The sequence below is a fragment of the Oryx dammah genome, unplaced genomic scaffold, assembly GCF_014754425.2.
Source record: "Oryx dammah isolate SB20612 unplaced genomic scaffold, SCBI_Odam_1.1 HiC_scaffold_12, whole genome shotgun sequence".
In the NCBI taxonomy this organism is placed as follows: domain Eukaryota; kingdom Metazoa; phylum Chordata; class Mammalia; order Artiodactyla; family Bovidae; genus Oryx; species Oryx dammah.
This window is the reverse complement of record NW_024070196.1, coordinates 52,764,080-52,779,833: the sequence shown is the minus strand read 5'-3', so window position 1 is coordinate 52,779,833 and position 15,754 is coordinate 52,764,080. Positions and strand designations below refer to the sequence as shown.

The following is a 15,754-nucleotide window of genomic DNA, read 5'->3' as shown; positions in this document are numbered from 1 at the left end:
TTCTGCATCTCTGTAAAATGCTTTTGCACTTAATATCTCTTAGAGGATTTTTTTGCATCAGGGCATGTGTAGCCACTTCCTCATTTTAAATTCAGCTATTTCCCTAGTGATGGCCATTTATGCTGTTTCTAATTTCTTGCCCTCACCAAAGGTGCTTCTGTTGCAGGAAGGGGGACCTCCTCCAGGGCTCGAAAATGGGCTCTTGTCTAACACTCGGAAATGAATTGTCTGAGAAGATGCACGTGCTGACAAAGCAAGAGACTTTAGTGGGAAGGGGCACCCAGGTGGAAAGCAGGAGGGTGAGGGAACCCAGGACAACTGCTCTGCCACATGGCTCGCAGTCTCAGGTCTTATGGTGATGGGATTAGTGTCCAGGTTGTCTCTGGCCAATCAGGGTCCTTCCTGGTGGTGCAGGCATTATTCAGCCAAGATGGGTGCCAGCGAGGAGGGTTGTGTTCCTTATTGGGACCTCCTGTTGTGAAATAATTCATGCAGCGGTTGCTTATGCTGCCTGGCTAGGGTGGTTGGCTTCAGTCAGTGTGTCTCCCCTAACTCCTCAGTGCGTATACTTCTCTATGTGCCGCAGCACCCTCCTTTTCCTTTTGGGTCCCCTGCCTTATTCCAGAGGCCTATCATAAGTTGAAGTGCTCATGGTAAATAGGCATAACCGTGGATACCATCTCCACCCCAAAAACAAAGTATCGTGAGTTTATGAGAAGGAATCATATGACTATCAAATATAGTGAAATCTGGTTTTGACAATCAAGTTTTGTTTTCCAGATCACCATGTTTTAGAAGAAGATTAATACGAGAGGTGACTGTCCCCATGATCATCCATCATAAACGTTGAAACTAGTGGAAAATGCAATGAATATGAGTCCTGTGTGATTTTGGTTAATGGTAGGACTGCTCAAGGAAGTTCTGTGACTACTGAGTGAGGTCCATCTAGTTTTATCTTGGAAGAGTTGTTTTACCTGGAGGCAGGAGTCTAGTTAAGAATGTGTTATTTTTATAAATAATTTGTTAAATTGGAAAATAAATTTCCAGGATGACTATAAGGCCTTTTAGAATTACTAGGTTTCCAAAAGAACCCTCTCACATGAAGAAATTGGCTTTTAAGAAGCTAGAGGGCACTTCCCTGATGGTCCAGTGGTTAAGATTCCACACTCCCAATGCAGGGGGTGCTGGTTTGATCCCTGGTCAGGGAACTAGACCCCACAGGCTACAATGAAGATCCTGTGTGCTGCAACTAAGACCCAGCACAGCCAACTAAATTAATTTAAAACAAGATCCAGCTAGATATGGAATATTTCCATTCCTAGAAGGTACAGCTTGAGACAATTATGATTCCATAATTCTACCACTCACGCCCATGCAATAAAAGATCTAAATATAAATATAAGTTACAGCAAATGAGCAGATAGAATGAGGAGACAATGGAGAATGAAGTGTGTAGGAGAGAAATCGGCCACATTGCCCCACTCTGTCTGTCTTGGGAGAAATATATGGTCCATCATTTAACCTTAAGTATCATTCAAATATCAGAAAGGAAATGCACCAGATTTCATCTCTATGCTCCAATATAATTCACTGATTTTTGGTAACTAATTACATAACCATTATTTTAAACACTCTACCACATCAGCCTTGGTTAATTTTTAAAATAGACTTTATGGGGGGGGGGGTGGCAGTTTTAGGTTATAGAAAAATGGAGTGAAAAACAGAGAATCCCTGTGTAGTCCCTTGTGCCTTCTTCCCCCCTGGTCTCCTCTGTTATTCTTGCATGAATGCAGTACATCTGTCGGAGTCGATGAGCCAATAGGGAAGCGTAAGTATTGCCTGAAGTCCATACTGTACCTTTGGGTTCACTGTGTGCTGTATAGTCTCTGGGCTTTGACAAATACATAATGACACATATCTACCTCTGATGTTTCATGCAGAGCAGTTTCACTGCCCTAAAAATCTCCTGTGCCCCACCTGTTCATCTCCCCCTCTCCCTTAGCACCCCAGCCACTGGCAACCATTAATTTCTTTAAATTGTCTCCATCGTTTTGCCTTTTCCAGAATGTCATGTAGTTGGACTCATACACTATATAGGCTTTTCAGATTGGCTTCTTTCACTTAGTTAGCATGCCTTTAAGTTTCCTCTGTGTCTCTTCTGGTGTGTGTGAAGTCGCTCAGTCGTGTCCGACTCTTTGCGACCCCATGGACTGTAGCCTACCAGGCTCCTCTGTCCATCTGATTTTCCAAGCAATGGTACTGGAGTGGATTGCCATTTCCTTCTCCAGGGGATCTTCCCGACCCAGGGATCAAACCCAGGTCTCCCGCATTATAGACAGACGCTTTACCATCTAAGCCACCAGGGAAGTCCATCTCTTCTGGCTTACTAGCTAATTTCTTTCTAATTTTTAAAATTTTAATTTTACTTAATTTTTTGACCATGTCTTGTGGCTTGTGGGATCCTCGTTCCCTGACCAGGGATCAAACCTGGGCCCTTGGCAATGAGAGTGGGAAGTCCTAACCATTGGACTGCCAGAGAATTCCTTCATTGCTTTCTTTTTTGGGGGATGTGAACCATTTTTAAAGTCTTTACTGAATTTGTTACAGTATTGTTTCTGTTTTGCGTTTTGGTTTTTTGGCCATAAGGTTTAAGCTCCGGGACCAGGGATCAAAGCCACACCCACTGCATTGGAAGGTGGTCTTAACCACTGGACCACCAGGGAAATCCCCCCTCATTTATTTTTTTATCACTGAATGATACTCCATTGTATGAATGTACCACAGTTTATCTGTAATTTTTGTAAGAGACATTGAAAACAAAAATATACATAAACAAACTTCTATTGAATTGAAGGCAATAGTCGTATTTATAGTACCTGTTATTTTTCATTTCAGGAAATTTTAACTTTATTTTACTTGTTACTAGAAACATGGGGTTTTTAATCCTCCTAAGAGAATTTTATCTCTTTATATTGAATACTTTGTCCTTCCAGGGAGAATTGTGAGTAAGGAACAAATACTCAGGCTAAATAATTGCCTTCCTTAAGAAGTTACTTAGTGACTTTATTATAACTTATCCATTCTACATACTCTCATTCAGTAAATTGAATTTCACAACAATCAGTGCTCACTGTGTGGCTGATTACTGAACTGGGTTCTAGGTTCTGGGGAGTAGGTAAATAGGAAGTTGTTTCTATTTACTGTTGAAGGCTTTCCTTTATTTTTAAAGGAAATATTTTTATTGAAATATACAAAGAGAAAGTGCACACACAAGTGTAGAACTCACTGAATTCTTACACAGTAAACATACCTGTGTTTACCTTGCATCTTTGCTTTTCTTTCTAAATGGAGTTATTAATCACATACCATAAAATCCACCCTCTTAACTGTTCTTTTTTTTAATTATTCTTTTTTATTTTTTTTAACTGTTTCTTAAAAGATTATGGTAAGGGACTTCCCTGGCGGGCCAGTAGTTAAGACTCTCAATGCAGGGGGCCCAAGTTCTATTCCTAGTCGGGGAACTAGTTCCCACATGCCACAGTTGAGTTCTCATGCCATAGCTAAAGATACCACGTGCTGCAGCTAAGACCTGGTGCAGCCAAATAAATAAATAAATAGTTTTAATCAGATTGTGTTAAAAGGCACATAATATAAAACTTATCGTCATAACCATTTTTACATGTAAAATGATTTTGTTAGGTTAGCCAAAAAGTTTGTTCTAGTTTTTCTGTAAGGAAAAACCATGTTAGGTGGTGGTGGTTTAGTCGCTAAGTCGTGTCTGGCCCTTTATGACACGGGTTTTAATCCTGGTTGGACTGTAGCCCACAGGTTCTTCTGTCCATGGGATTTTCCAGGCTAGAATACTGCAGTAGGTTGCCATTTCCTCCTCCAGGGGATCTTCCTGACCCAGGGATCGAACGTGAGTCTCCTGCATTGCAGGTGAATTGTTTACCAACTGAGCCACCAGGGAAAACCCCATAAGCTGTTATGGAAAAACCCAACCGAACTTTTTGGCCAACCCAGTAAATACATTCATAGAGTTGTGCAACTGTCATCATCGCCATCCCCATAACTCTCTTCATCTTGTGAAACATACACTGTACCTGCAGCTGCCAACTCCCCACCCCCCACCCAGTTCCTGCCAACACCCTTCTACTTTCCACCTCTATGAATTTGACTATTCCCAGTACCTCATACAAGTGGAACCATTCAGCTTATATTTGTCTTTCTGTGACTAGCATATTTTACTTACATTATGTCCTAAAGGCCCATCCACATTAGAGCATGTGTCAGAATCTCTGTCCCTTTGGAGACTGAATAATATTCACACATTGTTTATCCATTCATATGTCCACGGACCCTGGGGTTGCCTCTGCCTTTTGACCATTGCAAAACGTGCTGCTCTGCACACGGGTGTACACGTATCTTTTCGAGACTGACTGATGTTCTTTTGGGAATGTGCCCAGATGTGTAACGGTTGGATCACACGAGGATTATTTCCAGTTTTTTTGAGGAACCTCTATACTGTTTCCTACAGCAGCTTCACTGTTTCACACTCCCACCCGTGATGCATAAAGGTCCCAGGTTCTTCACATCCCTGTAAAGTGTACCCTTTATTTTAATTTTTAAAGTTATTTTTGTTGAAATGCAGTTGATTTGCAATGTTAGTTTCAGGTGTACAGCAAAGTGATTCAGTTATATATAATATATATTTGTATGTATATATATGTGTATGTGTATATATATCTTTTTCAGATTCTTTTCCCTTGTAGATTATTATAAGATATTGAGCATAGTTCCCTGTGCTATACAGTAGGTCTTTGTTAGTTATCTGTTTTATATATAGTAGTGTGTATATTTTAATCTCAAATTCCTAGTTTATCCCTCCTTTCCAACCCACTTTCCCCATAAGTTTGTTTTCTATGTCTATGAAAATTTACCCTTTTAAAATGTACAATTGGGTCTTCCCTGGTGATCCAGTAGTTAAGAATCCACCTGCCAATGCAGGGGTCACGGGTTTTAATCCCTGGTTGGGGAACTAGGATCCCACATGCCTCAGAGCAGCTAGGTCTTCATTGCTACAACTAGAGAGTTTGTGTGCTGCAGTGAATGATCCTTCATAACCCAGTGAAGATCCCTGCATGCCGCAACTTAGAACTGACGAAGCCAAAAAAAAAAAAGTACAATTGTTTGGTTTCTTAGCCCATTCACAAGGTTATGCAACGTTTGCCACTATCTAATTTCAGAACATTTCTGTCACCCCAAAAAGAACCCATACACAGTAAGCAGTCACTCCCCACTTCCTCCCCCAGCGCCTGGAAACCATTGACCTACTTTCCATCTCTATGGATTTGCCTATTCTGGACATTTCCATATACATGGGGTCATACACTATGTGGTCCTTCGCATCTGACTGCTTTCACTTAGCATCACATTCTTAGGGGTCATCCACATAGTAGCATGTTCTTGAGGACTTCTCAAGGTGATGTTTCTCTCTTTAAAAAATTTTTTATTTATTGGTAGTTTTATATTTTTGGCAGTTTTGGATCTGAGTTGCAGCCTGAGGGCTTAGTTGCCCCGTGCACACGGGATCTTCGACCACGGATAGAACCCACATAGCCTATGTTGAAAGGTGTGTTCTTAGCCACTGAACCCCCAGGGAAGTCCCAATGTGGTATCTCTTTATTGGCTGATGATGTGAACCCTTTTCCTCCAGGACTCGTGCTAGGATCGCCCCGCAGCCCAGCTCTGGGCTCACACACCATAGTGTCCTGCTGGTTTTACCTTTGTCTTACAGACTATGACCTGGTCATTCGGGTGGAACAGTACCCTTCCTGTTTATTACATTCGAGAAAACCAGAGAGTCCTTCTCTACGCCAGTGGTCACACTGGGGTCATCTACAATGTCCTCAAGAACAGCCAGCACCATCTTCAGGTTTGCAGGCTTCTCTTACTTCTGGTGAAAGAGGTTGTCATTAACTTGAATACAGCACTTTGTTTTTTATTTCCAGGACCAACCTCATTCTATCTCAGTCACGTGTTCCTTCCTCCCTTCTGAACCATAGCGAATTCTGTTTGCAAACAACTTTTGCTGTTTGTTGTCTTTCTGATTCTAATCAGAATCAATTTACAAACAGCAGTTGACTTTAATTTTATAGTAACTAGAGTCTAAAGTGTCTCTATTTTTTTACATTTCTGTAAAAATGGGGTCAGGAGAGACCATGTTGTCTCTACAGGACAGTGATGAACGCAAAGGGAAGCTCTTCAGTGGGGATTCAGACTTCGTTAACCCTTAGCCTCCTTTCCAGAGCTCTCAGGGCTTTGATCCTCCTACTCATGCTGAAAAGAGGGTGTTGATATCCCCATTTCACAGGAGAGGAAGCTGAGGCTCAGGTCAATTTAGCTGACTGGTCCAAGGCTGCTCTAGCAGGTGGCGAAGCCAGGTCTTAGGCTCAGGTCTCCTAACTTGAAAGTATTAAGTAGGTCAGTTGTCCTCCTCCCTCGCCTCCCTCCAGCATCTGTTTCTATTCACACCCCCTAAGTGCCTCCCTAAATGCCCCACACACCTTCCGTCCCCAACACTGCACTGCTTCCTCTGTTCCGGATGTTTTTTTGACCCCTTTCATTTTCTTTTACCTGTCCAAATGTTTTTCCAGTGTCTGAATTTCTACTAGTTAACCTGATAAACAGTTCCACATCACCCCCTTTCAGTTGACCTATATTTTAATAAGGACCTTCCTCAGTCAATGCCTAGATCAAAAGCTTCACCAAGTATTTTTCCAAGAGGTCAGCCAGTACTCAGCATCCTGCCAGGGATCCAAGACACATGGGTGTAACTTCAGGAATTTGCTCCTAGAAGTCCTGAAACATACACAGTCAGCACACTCTTCTTGGCGCTTAGTTGAATGTGCAGCGCCGAGCACAGCAGGGGGAGAAGGGACAGTGTGATGGTAGGGATGTGGAGGAGGGGCAGATGGGCTGAGAAGCAGGGAGCGGCCAGGCAGGCGTCCAGCCTCCCCAGAGGGAATGGCTGGGCGGGGCCTCGGCCATTCATTCATTTCCATTTGTATTTGTCATAACCACTATGTTTCAGATGACGTCATGAACGAAACAGACCTAGTTCCCCCCACCATGGAGAGGCAGACATTAACCAAGTGAACGCGTAAATACATAACTAAAGATTAGGGACTTTCCCTGCTGGTCTGGTGGCTAAGACTCTGTGCTCCCAAAACAGGGGGCCTGGGTTCTATCTCTGGTCAGGGAATTAGTTCCCACATGCCACAACTGAAGATCCTGTGTGCTGCAACTAAGAGTTCCCACACCACAACTAAAAGGTCCAGCATGCTGCCCTGAAGACTGAGGATCCCACGAGCTGCAACTAAAGACCTGGCACAGGCAAATAAATAAATAAATAATAAAATTGCATAAAAATAAAGATTATAATAGCTGGAATGGGTATGTGAAAGTGCTCTAAAAGAGAAAAATCAAGGTCTGAGAAGACTTCCTCTGAACTGGTAGGCAGGGAATAGAAACGTGCTATTTTTGCTGAGACCTGAAGGCTGAGCATGAGCCAACCAGGGGCAGTTTTGTAGGCAAGAGCGTCCCCGACAGAGAGAGCTCCAGATTTTCAGGCCTTTTGTGTGGCGCCCAGAGAAGAGGCCAGAGTGAGCGAGGGGGTGACATGGAAAGAGGGCAATAGGGGTGGTTTCCTGGCTGCCATCTCTTGTTTGTGTTTCCAGAAGATTCCTGTTGTGTGGGGAGGATTATAGGAGGATACAAGTGAAAGCAGAGGCCAGCAAGGAGGCTTTGGCTCCAGAGCTGCTCAGGGACCCGAGTGAGCTGTTTTAAGGGAGATGAGGCCAGCAGGGGAGTCCAAGGAGGTGGGACCTGAGAGGACCCAGACATTTATTCTCAACCAGGGTTCAGAGTCAGGTACATGCCTCGACCCCTAGGAAGCCACTGTTCTTGTGGGGAGTGTAGCTTATCCTGTGTGTTTTTTTTTTTTTTTAATACTTTTTTTTACTTTTAATGTGGGCCATTTTTAAAGTCTTTGTTGAATTTGTTGCAATATTGCTTCTGTTTTATGTTTTCTTGGCCCTAAGGCGTGTAGGATCTTAGCTCCTTGACCAGGGATGGAACCCACACCCCCTGAATTGGAAGGTGAAGTCTTAACCCCTGGACCATCAGGGAAGTCCCTCCCACAAGCGTTTCAAAGGAAAGTCTGAAAACCTCTGGCTGTAGAGTAACACCAGGAAAGTGGGCAGGAGTTGGATGTTCAGAGGTGGAGACTGGACAGGCAGCTCACGTCTCTCTCTGGGGTCCCACCTTTCCTGCTGGCGCCAGGGCCGGGCTGCACCTTCCATGTCTCAGAGCATCTTCTCTCCACGTCTGCAGGGCCACCCCAACGTCATTTCCTGCCTCTGCATCAGCGAAGACAGGCGCTGGGTCGCCACGGCTGACAAAGGGCCCGACTGCCTGATCATCATATGGGACTCTTTCACAGGGTAGGCACGTCAGAGCCGCCGCCTCCTCCTTTACATACAGTAATGGGCCACTGTAACCCACAGAAAATGAGGCATGCTGGTCTGGGGATAGAGAAGCCGGTGCTGGGATGCAGGGCAAGGTGCAAGGGTCCCAGGAGAGCTTGTCTTCCTGCCTCAAGGCCCAGGGGAGTGACATGACTTTGGTGAATTTCACATGGACAATTCTTGGCTCTTTAAACCAGAAACCCTGTCGCTCAGATGGTAAAGAATCTGCCTGCAATGCAGGAGACCTGGGTTCGGGCCCTCGGTCAGAAAGATCCTCTGGAGAAGGGAATGGCTATCCACTCCAGTGTTCTTGCCTGGAGAATCCCATGGATAAGCTGGCGGGCTACAGTCCATGGGGCCTCAAAGAGTTGGACACAACTGAGCAACTGACGCTACCAGGCACGCTGGCCTGAGGGGAGGCCAACTCACACTTACCCAGCTGGGGGGCCCAGAGAAGTTGTGTGACTTTCACCATCTGCAAAAAAAAAAAAAGGCTAATCATACCGTCTTTGTTTCCCTGGGCTGCTGTAAGAAATTACCTCTAGGGACTTTCCTGGTGATCCAGTGGCTAAGACTCTGTGCTTCCAATGAAGGGGGCCTGGGATTTGATTCCTGGTCAGGGAACTAGATCCCACATGCTGCAGCTAAAAGATTCGGCACAGTAAAATAAATATATATACAAAAAAATTAACCCCCAACTAGGTGGCATAAATTACAGAAATTTATTCTCTCATTGTTCGTAAGGACAGACATCTGAAGTCAGGGTGTCTGCAGGGAGCTCCTTGGGACCCTGAGAGAGAATCTGTCCCATGCTCCCCTCCTGACTTCAAGTAGTCACTGGCATCCTTGGTGGCCCTTGACCTGTAGACATGTCCCTTCAGCCTCTGCTTCACGTGGCGTTTTCCCCTCCGTATCTCTCTGTAAGGTTTTTTCTCCTCTAAAGACACCAGTCATTGGGTTTAGGGTCCTCCCTAAGCCAGTGTGACGTCACTTAACTAATTAGACCTGCAGAGACTCTGATTCCATGTAAGATCACATTCTGAGGTTCTGGATGGAATGAGTTTTGAAGGGCGCACCGTCTGACCTACACTACTCACCTTACGGGATTGTGATGAAGATCCAGAGCACAATCCCCGGCCCAGGGCAGATGCTCCCAGATGTGTGTCCTTTCGTAATTCCTGGTCCTAGAGATAGAGGGCAGTGTCAGCTTCCTTCATTGTAAGGGCTTGACTGGGTGTGCGGGGTGGGGTGGGGAGAGGTGAGGTGGGTTAGATGAGTTCGGGTGGAGAGGAAGGTTAGGAAGTTACACTGAATTTCTGGAAACAGGAACTTCCCTCCTCCGGGTGGCCCGTGGCGTCCATAGGGCTGTGTTACCTAGCCGCAGTCCTTACCTCGCTTGGCTGCTCAGGGGCTTTCAACACCCTTCACTCCTCTTGACTCCTCTGACACCCTGTGCCCCTGGTTCTCCACCCAGTGCTGTCTGTTCCCTCTCAGATTCTTCTCAGCCTTATCCTCCTCTGGCCGTTCCTTAGCTGTGGCATGAGGGGACGCGGGTGCTGCTGGTGATGTTCTCCAGCCTGGCAGGAGCACACCCAGCACTTGAAACCGGACCATCTTACTCTCAGTGTTTCCTGTGTTTGCTGAGGGGGCACTGCTGGAGGGCGTTCCACCTGCTGGTCCCATGGGCCTCCTCTGCCAAAATGTCCAAAAGTCCTGTGCCTTTGCCTCCAAATAACCTCTGCCTCTGCCCATCCTCTCCTGCTTGGGCCATAACAACAACCTCCTGTCAGATCTCTCCTGCTCCTCTTGCAGTTTTGCTCTTCAACCCACCCCTCATGGCACCGAACTACTTTTCCTTTTAGTTATTTATTTTTAGCCACACTGTGCAGCATGTGGAACTTCTCCAACCACGAATCGAACCCTCACCCCCTGCAGTGGAAGCATGGAATCTTAACCACTGGGCCACCAGAGAAGCTCCTGAGCTACTTCTACACATACAGTTCCCTGGCATTAATTACATTCACAATGTTCAGCAGTCAGCCCCACCGTTGCAGAACACTTGCATCACCCAACCAGAAAACCTGAAGGAATGAATTCCTCACTCTCTCTCCCCTCAGCCTCTGGTAGCCTCTCATCTACTTTCTGTCTCTGTAGATTTGCCTGTTCTGGACATCTCAAGTCAACGGAGTCATACAATATGTGGCTTTTGTGTCTGGCTTCTTTCACTTAGCATAATATTTTCCAACTTCTTCCATGTTGTAGCACGAATCAATATTCCATTCCTTTTTATATCTGCTTAGGATTCCATTGCATGAATATACATACTGTTTATCTATTCATCTGTTGATTTTTTTAAGTTACTTTCATACATTTTAATTGGAAGCTAGTCTCCTTGGGCCACCATCTCCAATCCTAGTCCTCTAGTCAATTTGGAGCATTTCGTTCCAGAATATTTGCTGTTGTATTAAATACACGTGTGGCCAACAGTATCATATGGTTTTCCTCCGCCACTTTTTTTTTTAAAGATCTTATTTATTTTTTGGCCATGTGACACGTGGGATCTTAGTCCCCTGACCAGGGACCCAACCCACACTCCCTGCTTTGGAAATGCAGAGTCTTAACCACTGTATCACCAAGGCAGTCCCTCTCCACAACATTTTGAGCTTGATCTTTGAGCCAAATGCAAAATCCGATTGTGTTGCTCCCCTGCTGAGAACCCTCCAGGGACTGCTCATTGCCAATTCAGCCCCTGTTGCAGGGGGTTCGCACCTCACACACTAGCCACGCAAACACTTCTGCAGCGAAGTGAAATTCCCTTCTGTGTGCCTAGCGGTCGTCTGTAGCAATGACATGCTTTTCAGCTGCGGGTGATGACACAGCTGCCTGACACAGCTGTCCTGAGGCAGGAAGGGCGGGCCTCTCACTGTGTCTCTTCTCTCACCCTTTGCCCAGGCAGAGCTGGCTCCTTTCAAATTGTGTTTATCCTTTGCTTTTTATTCGTTTATAGAACTGTCTCCCCCATTAGACTGGGGGTGACTCTGCAGTAATTTTTTTCTTTACCTGCAAAGTAAAGTGTGTCTCTGGTTAACAATGCAATGATTCATTGATAATGAGTTTTTATGATATTGCAAATGATGACTTGGGGAACCCAGAAAGGATATTTGGTGTTAGAATTAATATTCATTTATTAAAGTGATAAACCGTACTTCTTTTGGGATTATTAGTTCACCTGAATCCTAACCCTGCAAATCTAGCATGTTTTTGCAATTGCCTATAAGGGGGTCTCTGATTAGTGTTTGGTCTCACAAATTTTGTTATTATCTCCTTTTAAGCATTGTGAACTGCATTTAGAATTGGAATATATTCAGTTTCATCTTTAAGTTCTTTAGTAGTCTGATTAACAAATAAATCCTTCATCAGTACTTAAGTAATTCTCATAAATCTAATAAACTAGACATAAATATGGCAATAAGCTAGACATAGATGTGGCAAGTCTTAAGTTCTCTTAAGTGTTCTAATATTGTTTATAAACCTAATACAATTTGAATTTAAAATCACAAGTCTAAATCAACTACAGACTGTAAATTAGAATCACAAATTAATCTGTTTGTTAACATATCAGAGACTCTGATATGTTAAATTCTCTTAAACATGACTCAGTCCTTTAAAAAATAAATCACTTATCACGAATGTTAATAGTACAGGTCCAGCTGACTTCATCTTCTCTACATTTAATTCTATCTCCAGAGATGAGATACATTTCCCCACAATGGACATCAGTATGGCATTCCTGACAACTTTAGAACTCCCTTCTCAAGGGAATTTTGGGGGCTGCTTCTCAGTGGCATAAAGTTTCTCAAGTGACAGAGAACCAGACAGGCCCTCAGCCAGCACGTGGACTTGGTTCCAGCCAATTGGTACGCCAATGTGACATACTGAGGCCTCTTTACATTAAGGTCTCCATTATGAAAAACCAACTATGAGAACTTCTTCGGTGTCCAGTGGCTAAGACTCCCAAAGCTGGGGGCCTGAGTTCAGTTCCTGATCAGGAAACTATATCTAGCATGCTGAGATTTAAGAATTCATGTGCTGCCACAACGAATGGTCAAAGATCCCACGTGCTGCAGATAAGACCTGGTGCAGCCAAATAAGTAAGTAATAAAAAAGAAACACCATCGATCCACACAGCCCATGTACCTGGATTAAGTTTTCCACCTGCTCTTCCAGTGGAGGTCAGGGCCTCCCCCACATCACAACTCACTTCCATCATTTCTTCAACTGTTTCTTTTGGTTACTTTGACTCTCTCAGATATTCATATATTGTCTAATTGTGCATATGTAAAGGCTTTGTCTGCTTCATACAGTTCTAAAGTGTTGTCAGTGACATAATACAAACATGTAGAAATTTAAAAAAAAAGAAAGTCCCCCTTCACCCAAGCCTATATCCGGAGTCACCATGTAGTTTGCAGTTCATTCCTCCAGATTTTTTCTTTACTTGTAAATACATACACACATACACTCACTCACACATACACACAACTCAGGATGATGCTACGTATACGCTTTGCAATTTGCTTTTTTCACAAAATTTTAGTCATTTTCTCAAATCTACTTCATTCTTTTTGAAGGTGACATATTTTTTTCTTTATATGGTTTTACCATGCTATTTGTTAAATAAACCCCATAACAATGGATATCTGTGTTGTTTCCAGTTTTGCTGTGAAAGCCATGCCACAATGAATATGAATTGGCATTTATCTCTGTTTACCTTTGCTATTATTTCTCTAGGGAAAAAACAAGTTGTAGAAGTGAAACTGGTGGCCTTTAGGATCTGTGCATTGAAGACTTTGACACATGCAGCTGAGCTGCTGTGGAGAAAGCCTATGCTTGTTTATTCTCCCCCTTCTGGAGGAGGTTGTGGCTTTCCTGTGAGCTGGGATGGTGTCCGAGGCAGTTCGTTTCATCCTTCACTCCTGGCCCAGAACTGGCCCTTGATAACCAAGGAGAGACTTGGGCTCAGACAGAGAACAAATAGCACATTTACATGCTGCCCTGAGCTTTTTTAAAAAATGAATTTATTTTTAATTGAAGGATGATTGCTTTACAGTCTTGTGTTGGTTTCTGCTGTATATCAATATATGCATCAGCCATAAATATACATATGCCCCCTTCCTCTTGAACTTCCCTCCCTCCCACCTCCTACCCCGTCCCACCCCTCTAGGTTGTCACAGGGCCCTGGTTTGAGTTCCCTGAGTCATACGTCAAATTCCCACTCGCTGTCTATTTTATGTATGGCAGTGTATATGTTTCCATGTTAGTCTCTCCATTCATCCCACCTTCTCCTTCCCACCCTCCATGTCCACAAGTCTGTTCTCTGTGTCTGCGACTCCATTGCTGCCCTGCAAATAGGTTCACCAGTACCATCTTTCTAGATTCCATGTATACGTGTTAATATATGATATTTGTTTTTCTTTTTCCTGACTTACTTCACTCTGTATAATAGGCTCTAGGTTCATTCACCTCATTTGAACTGACTCAAAAGCATTCATTTTTATGGCTGAGGAATGTTAAGGGCCAGATTAGAGTGTTTTTTTTTTTTTTTAATTAAGGCAAAATTCATGTATGGCTCAGTCAGTATAAGAATCTGCCTGCAACGCAGGAGATGGGGGTTTGATCCCTAAGTTGAAAAGATCCCCTGGACAAAGGCATGGCAAGCCACTCCAGTATTCTTGCTTGGAGAATCCCATGGGCAGAGGAGCCTGGCAGACTACAAGTCCATGGGGTTGCAAAGAGTCGGACACAACTTGGTGACTAAACCACTAGCACCAAAATTCATGTAGCATAAAAGTAACCACTTTATTTTTTGCCGCACCATGCAGCATGTGAGATCTTAGTTCCCCAGTTAGGGATTGAACCTGGGCCCCCTGCAGTGGAAGCGCAGAGTTTTAACCCCGGGACCCCCAGGGAAGTCTCAAGAGTAACCGCTTAAAGTGAACAATTCAGTGGCATTGCGTGTAATTACAGTGGGGGGCAGCCATCGCCTCTATCTCGTTCCCAAACATTTCCTTCTCCCTGAAAAGAAACCCTGAAACCATCAGCAGTCACAACCCACTCCCCCACCCTCCATCCACAGCCCCCTGGAACAAGCATACATCTGTGATCGGTCTCCATGAATTTGCCTCTTCGAGAGATTTGATGTAAATGGAACCATACAGCGCGTAGCCTTTGGTGTCTGGCTCCCTTCCCTCAGCACCATGTCTTCAGGGTTCATCCGTGTTGTCACCTGGGTCAGCGCTTCACTCCTTTTTGTGACGGAGTGGCATTCCGTAGTGTGGATAGACCACAGCTGTCCTGTTCCTGAAGTGGGTGTCCCCCGTCGTGTTTTGCAGCATTCCTGTGCACACGATATTCGACAGCTGCCCAAAAGACAATGGCATTAGGGCCATGGCCATCACCCGCGATGCTAAGTATCTGGCAACCATCTCAGATGCCGAAATCCAGGTACGGGGCCCACTGGGACAGCCAGCCTGTCAAACGTTCCCCTGTGAGCAGCTCTGCCTCAGGCAGTGCGGCATCTCTGGTTATCTGGGTGGACGGATGACCAGATTCCCGTCAGGGGCTCCCTGCCTGAGGCCAAGCTCACTGTGCATTGCTCAATTAGCGGAAGTCACTGGGTTACCACGAGAGGTGTAGGTGACTTCAGCAGTGTTCAGGAACCTTCTCTCTCCTTTGTCTGCTTTCACTCACAGAAAGTTTGCATCTGGAAGTGGACGTTAGCGGCAGAAACGCCAGCGTGCACTCTTGACCTCCCCAAGGAGTATGGTATTCAGGTGAGTTCAATTTGAACCTGTAAAGATCCACCTGAAGTTACCCTGAAGCCAGGTCAAAACTCCTTTTTGTTTTGCTGGAGCTTAGTTATGGTGCACTAGAGCTTTTTAAAAACTCCTATTTGTGTTCTTGGGCTTCCCCGGTGGCTCAGTGGTAAAGATTTTGCTTGCAGTGCAGGAGACACAGGAGATGCAGGTTCAATCCCTAGGTCAGGAAGATCCCCTGGAGGAGAAGTGGCAATCCACTCCTGTATTCTTGCCTGGAGAATCCCATGGACAGAAGAGCCTGACGGGCTACAGTCCATGGGGGTCATGAAGAGTTGGACACTGACTGGAGCAACTTATGCACACATCCATGTCCTTAGTTTATTTTTGGTGATAATAGCTATTATTTTAAAT

At 44.6% G+C, this 15,754-nt stretch overlaps 1 protein-coding gene across 1 annotated transcript in view; it reads left to right on the top strand.

Annotated features, from left to right (window-relative positions):
- Nucleotides 1-15,754, top strand: part of CFAP251 (cilia and flagella associated protein 251) — an 86,746-nt gene that overhangs the window by 4,993 nt on the left and 65,999 nt on the right. The window contains exons 6-9 of the mRNA XM_040251286.1: nt 5,798-5,935; nt 8,395-8,504; nt 14,918-15,029; nt 15,278-15,358. Coding sequence (XP_040107220.1) covers nt 5,798-5,935; nt 8,395-8,504; nt 14,918-15,029; nt 15,278-15,358 — 441 coding nt within the window. The remainder of the gene's footprint in view (nt 1-5,797; nt 5,936-8,394; nt 8,505-14,917; nt 15,030-15,277; nt 15,359-15,754) is intronic.